The 13020-nt window shown below is 46.9% G+C and overlaps 1 protein-coding gene and 1 long non-coding RNA gene across 3 annotated transcripts in view; one reads left to right on the forward strand and one right to left on the reverse strand.

Annotated features, from left to right (window-relative positions):
- MORN3 (MORN repeat containing 3) overlaps positions 1-7624 on the reverse strand; it is a 17679-nt gene extending 10055 nt beyond the window's left edge. For both annotated transcript variants that reach the window (XM_074606771.1, XM_074606772.1), the window contains exons 1-4: positions 7533-7624; positions 4151-4306; positions 3310-3467; positions 1080-1239 (exon numbers count right to left, since the gene is read on the reverse strand). In XM_074606771.1, the coding sequence (XP_074462872.1) occupies positions 1080-1239; positions 3310-3467; positions 4151-4295 (463 nt within the window). In that variant the 5' untranslated portion in view covers positions 4296-4306; positions 7533-7624. The remainder of the gene's footprint in view (positions 1-1079; positions 1240-3309; positions 3468-4150; positions 4307-7532) is intronic.
- Positions 6722-12664, forward strand: LOC141750870 (uncharacterized). The gene is made up of 6 exons (XR_012589808.1): positions 6722-7230; positions 8606-8762; positions 8850-8975; positions 10598-10791; positions 11157-11235; positions 11686-12664. It is a non-coding gene; the product is annotated as an uncharacterized LOC141750870 (long non-coding RNA).
- The last annotated feature ends 356 nt before the right edge of the window (positions 12665-13020 follow it).

Raw genomic sequence — 13020 nt, forward strand, 5'->3', positions numbered from 1 at the left:
TCATACAATCCCAGAATGGTTTGGGTTGGAAGAGACCTTCAAGATCATCTAGTTCCAATCCCCCTGCCCTGGGCAGGGACACCTCCCACCAGCCCAGGCTGCTCCAAGCCCCGTCCAACCTGGCCTTGAACCCCTCCAGGGATGGGGCAGCCACAGCTTCTCTGGGCAACCTGGGCCAGGGGCTCACCGCCCTCACAGCAAAGAATTTCTTCCTGAAATCTAATCTGAATCTACCCTCTTTCAGCTTAAAACCATTACCCCTCATGCCTGTGATGTGCAGTGAAGGTTGTGCTCATTCCTCCCAGCTGCTTTGCTTAGCTAATTACTAACCTTGAGATCACTTTCAAGCAGAAAAAAGTTGAATACCAATATAGAGATAGTATTTCTTCAAATGTTCCTGGAATGCAGAGCTTTGTACTGCAAAGGACTAGGATTCTTGGCTGTGGGGGAAAATGTGTTAAACTCCTAGCAAAATAAGGGGAAAAAATTCCAAATTTCTATTTTTATGCCGAGATTGCCCCCAACATTCCCAATCCATGATGTGCTTGGTGTTATTTCTGGGAAGGGATCATGTACTAATGAAACCCCTGTGTTCACTCAACATGAGCCAGTGTCAGAAGTAAGACAAGGGATGAAGCGAACTCAAAAAGAAAACTTCTCTTTTTTTTTTCTGTGCTGGAAACTGGACTCCTCTTTGGTATGCAGCAGTTAGAAAGTACGTCTGGCAAAGTGCCTGGCTTGAAAAGAGAGATTTGCTCTTCTCTGACCCAACAGTATATTATCTCTAACCCTAGCCATCCCAGTCATTTAAAGGTAAATCACAGCAAAAATAAGCTTTCTTGCGTGTGGGCTTGAGCAGTGCAACGCTGGCCCTTGCACAGCCTGTGCTGCCTCCAGCCCCAAACCAGGAGGGGGGATGTGACACGGGGGAGCACCCGCAACCCTGAGGCAAGGCTGCAGCAGGAGATGCGATGTAGCATCCAGAAATCTGGATGGCAGAGGCACCCAGAGAGCAGCATGACGCTGAATACCTTGAAGGGGTCAGGCAGATGCATTGGGTGAGGGTGGCTGGTACTTACGCAGCCGCAGCATTCCCTGCCCGCCAGGCCGGTCCTCCAGCCACTGCCCCTCGTACATGGATCCGTCCCAGTAGTACATCCGTCCCCAGCCGCTCCGCAGCCCACCGCTCCACTCGCCCTCGTAGCGCTCCGCGCTGGGGTAAAATGTCACCCCATAGCCCTGGAGAACAGCACAAAGAAGGCCAGTTAGGAGTCTTTGTATTGAAAGGGGTCAGTGTTCAATTTTGGGATATTACTTTCTTGATATGCTACTCCTTTGCTTAGTACTCTTACACATGGCTGCTGGCAGCCCAGCTCAGTGGCCGTTCATGTGTTGAAGGAAACGAGAGATGATGGTATGGGATTTTTTTTTGGCAAATTATTTTATTCCCACAACGAAACATTAGGTTTGTGTCTAGTGTGTTATTATTGGCACAATCGCTGCTAATATTTAGCTAAAAGTGGGTTTTACTAGTATATAAAGCTGCCTGGGGATAGGCAGCATAAACAAGACCTGCCTCTCAACACGGGGATTTTATGCCTTTCACCCTGATGATACTTCCTACAGCCCAGCGTGTCCCAGGCTGGGCACCTCCTTCCCTTGCCCCTGAGCAGACTGAAGGTCTCTAAGTGACGCTGACCATGGAAACGGTTTTGCCTTCTCCTCCATCTATACCCCCAAAGAGGCGATGTCCTAAACAGCCCCTTGCCTTGCTTCCCTCCTCCTTCACAAGAAACTAAGCCCGGCAAGCTACCTGCGGTGAGAGCGGCAGGCGCAGGCAGCGATGCCACGCGTGCCTCCCCGCGGCCAGGCGCCGGGCCAGGCTCCCAGGGCGGCAGGCGTCACCCCGACGGGGCAGGAGAGCTCTGATGCTGAGCAGTCTCTGCTCCTTACTTTCTCCCCTCAGGCTCGATGCCACCAGCTTTGGTTGGTGAACTTACGAATTAAGAGCGCTCTGTGTGTGCAAGCTGGGGGCCCCAAGGAGGTGTTTGAGTCCAGAGGTACCCCCTATACCAAGGAGTGATACCAGCAAGAAACATTTACATATTCCTAATGAGTTTTCCCATAGGAATAAAGCGTTAATTTATTGCTGAACAAAAAATAAAATCAGTTCTGGAAATAACTGATTTTTCTGAGCATGAATTTTATTAAACTACATGGATGTAAAAGGGAGAATTTTGTAGAAGAAAAAAACAACTCTAGTGATATTTGGATGTCATTATAAATCTTTCACCAGAGCTCAATAATCCAAAATATATCCTCGAAGAATGGGAGGGGAAGCTCCCTCCAAGAGAGTGCAGTCATAGAGGCACACGCCAATTAGAAGCATAAGAGACTATTAATTTAATTTAAGAGCAGACACAAAGACGAACACAAGGTTTCCATTAGCAGATCAGAAAATGTTCCTGCAAGGATTTTGCACATAAGATTGCAGTCAGTTTTACCAGATGACTTCTTCATTATGTTTCCTTTAGAAAAAACAGCAATTTATGTGACAGGCTTAATTTCCAAAAGAACTCACGTTATTTGTCTAATATGCTGTAAAACTCCGAGAAGAAGTTACATTTTCCTGCAGCGCTTATAATACAGGTTCCTCCAACACCCATCAAGAGGAATGAAGGGGATGGGTGGGGAGGATTAAGACACAGGATATGGAAACCTCTCATCCTGCTTGGCAGAGCTGCAGGTGAGTCTGGGCAGTGATCGCTGCTCTGTGGCAGCTGGTGGGAGGTTGGGGCTGTAGCCTGGTCACCAGCAGATGGGTGGGATGGGTTCCTCTCCAGAAGGGAGGGGGCAGGCCATGGGGTGTTCTCGGCCACGCTTGGCTTTTTATGAATGATGGATTTTTACTCTTGAAGCTTCCTGGGCTTTCTGCAGGTTCAAATTAAGATTTAAAGAGAGCCCAAGGCTGGAGGAAGGTTTGTTCCCGTAGCTTCTGCCTGGAGTCACACTGCTGCTTCCCTGCTGTGGGACCTGGTGCAGCTCCTGCAGCACCTGATGTGGAGAGGTGAGTAATACCAGGAGCAGCAAGGTGGGGAGGGCAGGGGGAGAGGGCTTAAACACCAGAGCTTTTGCTCTTGCTTTCATTTTCTTGTTCCACAAATTCATTTCCCCAAAACTCTTCAATTCAGCCTCAGTATTTGAAAAATAAGTATTTTAAGTGATCTTTTTGCATGCGTGCACCCAACACTTCCCCACATTTTGGGGATCACTGCCTTGCCGCCAGCAGGCACAGGAAATCTCACTTACGCATTTTTTGTTGTTTTTCCACCAGCCTGTGTACACCTTCTTGTATTCCTTGGTTACGGGGTCAAGAATGCTGTATGAGCCATAACCGTCCCGCTTCCCAAACTTCCAGTCACCGCTATAAATAGCTCCATCGCGTTTCCATACCTGGATGCCTTTACCTGTTTAACAAACAAGAGGGATTTCAGGGAGACCATTGCAGTTGTTAGGAGAAGGATTTATGGGGCTGCCTTCCTACAGCTTCATCCCAGGCGAGGTGGCGCTCCCTGCACCAAGGCAGGTTTATGTCTGGGATTCAGTTTAGCTTCCCGAGTCAGAGGCATCGTTAATCTTGATCAGGGGCTTCCTGCGTGGCCTTTGCTGAATGCATTTAAATCTTTCCAAACCTTGGTTTACTGCTTGTAAACAAGCCTGTCCTACTCTGGCTGCTCAGGGCTCAGTCAGGGTCTCCTTCCCCTGCTCCGTCTCCTGCAGCACCTACCACGACTTGAGGATAAATGAATGCTCCCGAAGCCAAGTCAGGAGGTGAGAGAGCTCCAGGGAGTGCGCAGCCAGGGCACATCCTGGTGTGTGGAGCCGACTGCGGTTTGCTGTGCTTGCAGAGGATTTTTAAACATCAGGTAACTGCCCCTGAGTGCATGCAAAAGCTCTTCAAGTTACCTATTAGAAATATTTCTGAGCATATTTTTGCGTCACATATATCAAAGACATATATATACACATATAGTCATACATGAATGAATGGTCTTGCAGGAGAATATACAACTGCTGACCATTCCCTGCCCCTAGGAACTTTTGTAAAGACATTTAAATTGGTACTTTTTCTCAAAATGGTCTATCTTACCGTGTTTCAAGTTGCCCAGCCATTCTCCAGTATACTGATCTCCATTTACAGAATAGACTGTGTGTCTTAATCCACATTTCTGTGCTTTCCTGTCCCATTCATGCCAGAGAGGCTCTGTAGCCCTGGGGTATTTTACAATGGGCATATTGTTTGCAGCTGCAGAGGAAAATAAACGATTGTCACCAATAAATTAGAGAGAAATTACTAAGGCAGGTACAGGCAGAACAGTCTATTTGTGAGCTATGTTTTAATAGGCATCCAAGTCAGTAATCGATGTCTGGCTTTGGAGGGGTAAAATAGAGATATAACAAACAGAAAGTATCTAAAAGTACTGAAGTACAAACCAGCACCATCTGAAAGTAGGCTCGCAGCATAGCCTGGCCTGTTAGGAAATGTAAAATAAGTCCCAGCAGGTCGGGTCTGTGGTGGGCATTGGTCTTTGCTCCTGCCAGAGGTCTTGGGGAGCACAGGGAAAGGCAGCCCCTTCTCCATACAGCTGAAACCCTGGCAGGCTCCTTCTCACAGCCGCTCTTCTGCTGCCTCTGCCCGAGGCTGAAGCAGTCATTTAAGCAAATTAGAAAATTATTTGTTTGCTAGGAAATATCTCAGGACATTGCAAAACATTCACAAGATGGAGCGGGTCAAAGAGTTGGCTGGCGTCCCTGGCGTGCACCAGGAGCTGTGACACTTCATACCTCCAGCAGTAACGTATCTCAGGCTCTTTTGCTGCTAAAAATACCAGTCCTGAATGTGTCTTGTTAAAAGGGGTCAAAACCACAAAATTTCTATCTATCAGGAGGCTACAGACTTGCCCAGGGCAGGAACAGCACCTGTAAGCCAAGCAAGCTGCCAAGGAGGTGGCTTCTGAAGCAACGTAGGTTTTTGTATTAAGACCAGGGAGGGGGTGATGGGCACAGTGGGGATGTGATTTGGGTGTCAGAGGTCTGGAGGGAAAGGATCAGTGTGGGGGAAGAGCAGGGAGAAGGTGTTTTGGCCCATCAATAGAGAGGACAACAGCAGAGTACAGCGTGGTGGTGATTTCTGGGCATTGCTGTGGAATGGCTCGCTGTTCAGCGCCGTCGGAATGCCAGCACAGACTCGGAGCTGAGTGGTCTCCTATAAACCATAAATAAATGCCAAAAGGTGGCTGTAGAAACAAAAAGCAAGTTTCTATAAATGCTGTCAACACCCAGAGCTTGGCTGGAGCCTGGCAAGGTGGGATGCTCTCCGATTTTGTCTCCTGGGCTCCCCCTTCTGTCCTGATCCGCCAGACTGAGCTGTATCTAGTGATTTTGCAGATTTTGCTGCATCTCTCCCTTCTCGCAGAGAAGAGCTCTCTTTCCTGCTGTGCTGTGGGTGCCAGGTAGCCCAGCGTTGGGGAAAGCATGGAGCTTGGGAGGAGAGGGGAAAGGAAGATGCTTTGGGTCCTTGCTAGGGAATAAAAGCTAGAAATTATAAATAAGAAAATATAGTTAGCTTTCACCCTCAGTTCTCCACGTGGCTGTGGGAAATGGTCATCCAACAGCTATTTGGGGAGATATCATTGCCAGAAATACGTACTTCTGTGCCCATGATAAGCCTTCCTCCCCAAAACACAGCTGTGTTGTGTAGTGCACGTCTCATGTGGCTCCTTACCATGGGGGTGCGGGCAGGGCTGGGGGAGCGCAGGCAGGGCCGGGGCAGTGCAGGGAGGGCTGGGGAACCTGCCCGGGCACTGCATTGTGAGCTCAGACCTGGGATTCCTGCCAGGCTGCGGCGGGAGGAGAGGGGCTGGATAGTGGGTTCCCAACTGGTTGCTCCCCCTTCAGCTGTCGAACACAGGTACCTCCTCCACCGACCTCAAGGAGAGTGGGGAAGACGAAGACCACCACGTTGTCAACTCTAGAAGCAGATGTTTTGGGAATGGGGTTGCCTGTGAGGGCAGAGGAGGACTTGGCAGCTGGAGTCCCCAGGCCATGCTATCCCCCGGGAGCATCTTGCTTTGAAAACACCGAGGGCAGGATCTCTCCCTTGGTATGACAGAGTCACGGCCCACTGTAAAGGATGGTTTTTCGGCAATGCAAACACAGGATGCACCACAGCTGCTAAGTTTCTCCCTCGTCTTTGTGGGCTGCAGCCCCCAGAGAGGAGGATGTTGCCAATATTTGCCAAGGGCTGGGGGGTTGCCAGCTCACATCTGTTCTCCCCTTGCTGGGGGGAGCAGAAAAGCTGAGCTACAGCCACATGCACCCACCCCGACACCAGCCGTGACCTCTGAGCATCTTGCAGCTGTGAAGGGATGTCTCCCCGCTCCCCCTGCCAGATGGGAGCATCACTGTCCCACAACCACATCTGACCACTTCTTTAGCTCAAAGCTTAGGATTTAAAAACCCCAGAGAGGATTCCCAGCTGTGGGGGCAGCCCCAGCACCTTGCTGTCTGATCACTGTGCCCTCTGAGGCACAGCCTGCACAGAGCACCGAGGGTAATGCAGGCTGGTGGGAGTCACCTTTATTTGCTGAATCCCTTTCCAAATTTATGACACCGATCCCAGGTTTGCGTGATAACATAGCTGGTATTTTCCACCCTGGATGATTTTAGCCACCTACTACAAGGGTGCGGAGAGGCTGGCAGCAAGACGCAGGCGGTGCAGAGCCACTCCAGTTGCAGCCCACAGCGGCTGCAGCTTTCGGTGCTGACGGCTAGAGGCTGCTGCTCCCATGCGTCTCTGCTGCTGCGCTTGGGGATGAGGATCTTAGGGAGTCCCAGAGTCTCTAGACACCGGTCTATGCTCTCACCTCAGAGCTTTGTCAGGTCTCTGGTAAAATGCAGCTTTAGTTTGCACAGCCTTACAGGAAGTGCAGTTTTCCCCCTTGGGTCTGCACAGGACTTCGGAGCAATGGAATTTAGCTACAACTATTTTTTCCGGCTTAACGAAGAGCAAGGCGGAAAATTCAAACAACTGCAGAGAAGGGTCTGTTGACAGCGCCCAGCAGCACCCTGCCTGCCACTGCACCACATCCCGTTGTGTGACCTCCATACCAGCTCTGCCTGCGCAGGAGCACCCTGCCTGAACATCGTCCAGCCCCGAGGATGCCCTGGGTGAGTTCACCCCTTACACTGACCCTGCACCACAGCACTGCCCCACACCACGGTCCCTTTGACAACACCCTCTTGGAGCAGCCGAGCCATTCCCAGTCCCTGCCTTGCCCACACGGCAGTGGCTCCAAGTGGGATGCTCAGGACACTTTTTGCTGCTCCTCCCCAACTGGAGCAGGGTGCCAGAGCAGTGATAGGAGTGGATGACGGGGAAAGCCCACGTGCTTGCTTTGCAAAGCGCCCTGGAGTTTGGCCCACACTCTCCTGCCGCCCCCCACCCCGAGAACCACGCTGCGGGCACCAACCTGCGCCTGGTGCCGACTGGGTGCTGCTGGCTGCATCGTTAGGGTCGTCATAGCAACTCTGCCAAACTCCTGCGCAAAGGGTGACGGGAGCGCGGCTGGGAATGCTGCAGGAGAGCTGGAGGACCAAGCGGCTGTGGGTGGAGAGGGACGCTGGCGGGACGGGTCCTCACCCTGCGTGCCCCACGGTGAGCACAAGGGATGGAGCCAGAGCTGCGCTCCTCTGCAGAGCTGTCAAGCGCATGCCGTTCTCCGGAGCTAGGTGTCTTCGAGTTAAGGGTTATCCAGCAGAATATAAAATGCTGACGAACGACGAGTGCTTCATCTTTGGTTGGTTTTCTTATACGCACAGCAGCAGAAGGCTGAAAATGAAAGCACTGATTATGATACTGCTGAATAACAAATCAGTTGTAAGAAGGAGAAAACCCCTGAAAAAGCACATCACAGGTCTCAAAACAGAAATCTGAATAAACCTGATGCTTTTTCCTTGTAATTCCCTCATCCATTGCATTTTTTCTGCAGCTACAGCGAGCAGGGATTGCCATTATGTCCTTGTGGGTGTCTGTGATAATCTTCCCTAACGGGTATTTAACTGAGCATGTTTCAAGTATAAAATCAAAGTTCTCTTCTCACTCCCATGAGCCAAAAGCATTTTTTTATTCTCATACTTTTACCACATTTTTCATGCCCAACACTACAGGCTGGATGGTAAAAATTTTGAGGTGGGTGGAGAATCTTGGGTTGAAAAAAAGCACCCTCCTCCGCAGAGGTGAGATACAGCTCGGTCTTCCCCGTGGGTATTCATCTGCCATCTTCAATGTTTGTAGCATTGAAGGTGGCTTAAATGCTGTGTCCATGCTCGGGTAGGACAGAAGGTGCGTGTGAAGTGATGGTGACCACCAGGTAACGTGCAATTTTTGACTGCAATTATTATACCAGATTATGATGGGCTAGAAGGACAACTTGGGTTTCCCTTGATGCAATTCCCCTTGTTCTGGCCTTTCTAGCCAAAATATGGCCCTAAATCTCCTTGTTGGCTTTTTTTTTTTTTTATTTTTTTTATTTTACGCTCACAGACATGCGTCACTGCCACCGAGGAACTCCAGCAAAGTTTCCTCCACCAGGGTGTGATGGGGCTTCAGTTCTGTTGCTGTCCATACGGTTGTTGCTTCAGTTGTCTGGCATTTGATTAAACCTTACATTTATTAAGACTGAAAGCAAGCTGTTAAATTGGTCAGTGTAAATTATGCTTTAATTCAGCCCGTTCTACTGCCAGTACAATTCATTGCAACTGACTTTTCTCTCTCCAATTTCTTTCAGTTTGGACACACCAAAGAGCAAACCAAGCAAGGGGAGGATGTGTGGGGAAACATGCTTCGAAACACACTATTTGTGGAGCAAGGTCCCATGATATATGATGCACCTTAATTTTTTTCAGTTTAAAGAGTAAGATATTTTTTTAAATTATATTAATTAAATTAACCCAAAGGACCTCAGTATTCTACATCTGAAACTGATTTTTTCGCAATGAAAGGAGACAGCTGCTCCAAGTTGAGTTTGCGCTCATAAAGCTTGGGGAATCACCCAAGTGAAATGCCTGCCCCAACTGAAAACTGTCAGAATCAATAATTTAAGTTTATTCTGGGAACTTCGCAGAGTAAATAGAGAAAAAACATTTAGAGAAACATATGTTGGAATTCTTTAAAGGTGAAGAATGTGACAACAACATACTGTTGAAGTAGGATGCTCAGATGTGTGTTTTATTGCTGCTATATTCAAAAGAAAAGCCCGAGGAAGCGGTGGGAGGGTCTTGGACTCCAACCAAGCGTGTGTCAGGTTTAGTCAGATGAGCACAGAGTGGGTGCAGCGCTGAAGGAGCTTCCCCACTCCTCTGTTTTTAAGAATTATTATCACAGGATTTAGGAGGGATTGAAGTGAAAGGTTTGAGATGTAAACTTCACTGGTTGACTTTTGCTTCAGAGGCAGCCTTGTGGGAAAGCGTTTACTTAAAACTCTTCCCTCCTTTTTGCTGGGAGCAGCTCTCTCAAGATAAAAACCATGTTGGTTTTACATCAAAACAACCTAAAGTAAGAACTCTAGGTTATCTGAAATGTTGAAGCACTCACGTATTCATGCAAAGTTAAATGTTGAAGTTGTTGAAGCTGATGCTTACGAGATACCCTCTCCCCATGAGTGTCTTTCACCAGAGCTTTACAGCTAATTCTCTACTTAACTATCTGCAACAAGACTGTTCAAGGTAGGGTTGTGTTAATCAGTGAAGTTACCCAAAACTGAGAATTGTTTACTGCGTAACTGTGGAATGCTTTGCAAGACCCTCAATATTGATTTAAAACAGGCAGATCACAGTAGGAATACGGAGGAGGCAGATAAATTTGACCACACTCAAGCTAATGTCTCACTTCAAGTCCTTAACTGAGGAATTAATCCAGATTACAATATGAATCAGCAGTACCAATTTCCAGGTGAAACACATGCCAAGTAATTTATTTATCATGGCTTATCGTCACCTGATATTAGAATGGGACTCATCCACATTTATCTTTTGTCCTTTCCCATTTGCACTGTGCTGAAAAGAATCAGTATCTAGGACAGGGGGAAAGCATCTAAGGAGACAGCCTCAACCAAGAGAAAAGAATGAATGGAATCTGCATTCAGAAATAGTCTGGAGGGTGAAGGAAAGGAGCTCACATGTGACTGTACATTTATAAACTACATGTACTCGAACAAAATTTAACACCAAAAGAACAATCAGTCACAATTTTGCTGTGATCCTTAACTTGATTTATTAACTCAATTTCTTTGATATGTTTTCTGGCGGTGGATGGTTGATGAGTTGGGGATTAATTAAGGTAAAGGCAAAACAGATTTCGTATTTGTAGATTTGCTGTGCAAAGGCCTTACAAGCTCTCTGGCAGCAAAAAACAGCTATTCAAAATCTGGAAGATTAGATTTGCAAGATACCTAAAAAAAATGTTCTTAAAATATTCAAATTCAGAGGAAAGGCACCATTTGTTACGTGTTGACACAAGCGAGACATGCTTTTATAGCCTTAAATCCAGAGCGGCTGTCTGCTCCAGAAATCCAGAGCGATACAATGATGCTGGAAAACAGGGAAGGAGCCCTCATGAGCCTTCTCCAGGCCAGCCTTCTGTTCGGGGACAGGACAGAGAAGACCAACTGACCAACTTCATGCTCAAAAGCAGATGAAGAAGGACAAGCCTATGAAATGCTCTTGACCCAGGTAACACGTATAAGACAGTGTGGTGCTGTTGCATGAAGATACTGGTGTCCTTCTGTACCTTTTAAATTTTTGGGTAAGTTGTGTTTAAGGCACCTACTTCAAGGAAGCCACAAACCCTCTTTTAAGAAGCCTCTCAGTGCTTAAACCTGCACAGCAGCATTTCTTGCCTCTGTAAAATGATAAACTGAATCAAAATCTCATCTAAACTGTGGGCCCAGAGGGAGGGATGGGGTAGCAGCCAGACAGGGCACTGCCCAGGCTTTGTTTGCTATGGTGGGTAGGAAGGCATCCTTGAAATCGAATATGAAACCTGTACATGACCGGGTTAATTAGTGTTGACCGAAGAGCATATGTGGTTTGTTTAGCAGGCTGCGAGTAAAGATATGCAGAAAGAACAGAGGCTCTCCTGAGATAAACCAGACTCCAGAAAACAACACATCCCAGGTATGTGCTCAGAGGAATTTACCCCATGCTCCAGCTGAGCTGCAGAACCTGCTCCTAGCACAGAGCAGGAGAGCCGAGGTGCGGGAAGCCAGGAACGCCGGCTGCTCAGGTCCCCTCTCCCCGTCTGGGGACGAGGGGCAGGAAGCTGCCAGGGCTCTTCTGGGCTCTTAAAATTCCCTCTCTAAATCCTTTATCCAGCTGCTAAAAGAATCTGCACTCCTATAATAGTCCAGTAAGGTCTTTGATTGTCCACTGGGTACAATGGGTGCAGATATTTAGGGGTGTATTTTAGTCAGAAAAAAATGAAAACTCAAACTATATTATTTCTATATATCTTTTCATAATGAAGGAATTTTAACAGTAAGATTATTTTTTTCACAAGACAAGCATTTAATTCAGACAGGAAATGTAATGCTTAAAACCTGGATTTTTTAAATGTCTTTTCTGTAGGAGTCACTCGTGGAGGCAGAGCGGGACATTGACCAGCACAGCCTTACCAGACACAAGCCCTGCTGCCCTTCCACTGTCCCTTCCCCGTGTCCCCGGCCACAGGAGTGGGAACATCTGACTTTGGTGTGCAATTTTCCACAGGTATCGCTGGGAAGGCTTTCTGGATTAGTGCACACCCTCTTACTTTTTGCAGGATCCGTATTAAGGAGATTGCCAATTTGAAAACTCAGTGCAAAGTTAAATGGGTGTTTATCAAGATTTTTGAGTCTCTTCCTTCAAGAAATCTAGTTTTGGAGCATGTTTTAGTTGTAGAAATAAAAATTGCAAAAAGCCTGAAAAGCCTGAATTTGATAGTCAAATAAAACGTATGCTGAGAACGTGGATATGGAAACTTAAGTCTCTCAGGACAATAGACTGTGATGTGTGTTATATGATTTTTCATTTTACCACTCCTAAATCAGAAATTTAGAGTCCTTTTAAAATTGACAGATCTAATTAAAATCTGCAGCTTCCACTCTTAGCAAGTAAAATTATATACACTATTATAAACAAATTCTCTAGTTCTAGTTTAAAAAATATCACTGTTATCTTACCTTGCTTTGGTTTTATTCACAAAGATGTGATTGAAATAATGAGATTATACAAACAGATACAATCTCCCAGGAGGTGGAAAGAGATTACAGGTAATTCTGAAATCTTTTGTAACGGCGCAACATTAAATACTGTTAGAACCAGCTGTACGGCCAGCCATGCTACACTCACATTGTTTATGTTTAATGACATTCTTCTGTGTTACTGTTTTAAAGAAGCAGATCTCTTGAATGAATATTAATAATTAGCACGTCTTAGTTAAAAGACTTTGAAAGACATCTTTTGGGGTTATAATTATACACAGCCTCAATATGTATAATAATTGTTCCTTGTCAAGAGGTGTAGGGAAGAGGTAGGGAAGTTTTAAATAAATGTCTGGTGAACCCTCAGTGTGAGGCTGTTCTGGGAGAGCTCCGGGGCCGGTATGGCTCTGAGTGGGAAATGCACATTTCCTGCCTTTGTATGCACAGCGCCCACAGAAACACAGACCATGGCCCTAACGAACATGTCATCAGGCTGCAGAATTATGGCCCAGGGCAAATATCGACAAGTCATATTAAGAACTTTCTTCTATTCTTTTGAAGCTTATAGCTCAGGAGTGAAATAAATTGTTTTAAGGGCTTTTTACAATTTATGATGTATTCTATGAGTACTGATGAATTCTGTAAGAATTCAGAGCAAGCTTGGTTCAGAGTGTGATTTAATGAGCAAAGGAAGCCCTAAAGAAACACAGCTACATCTTAG

This window comes from Larus michahellis, chromosome 13 (assembly GCF_964199755.1).
Source record: "Larus michahellis chromosome 13, bLarMic1.1, whole genome shotgun sequence".
Lineage (NCBI taxonomy): Eukaryota > Metazoa > Chordata > Aves > Charadriiformes > Laridae > Larus > Larus michahellis.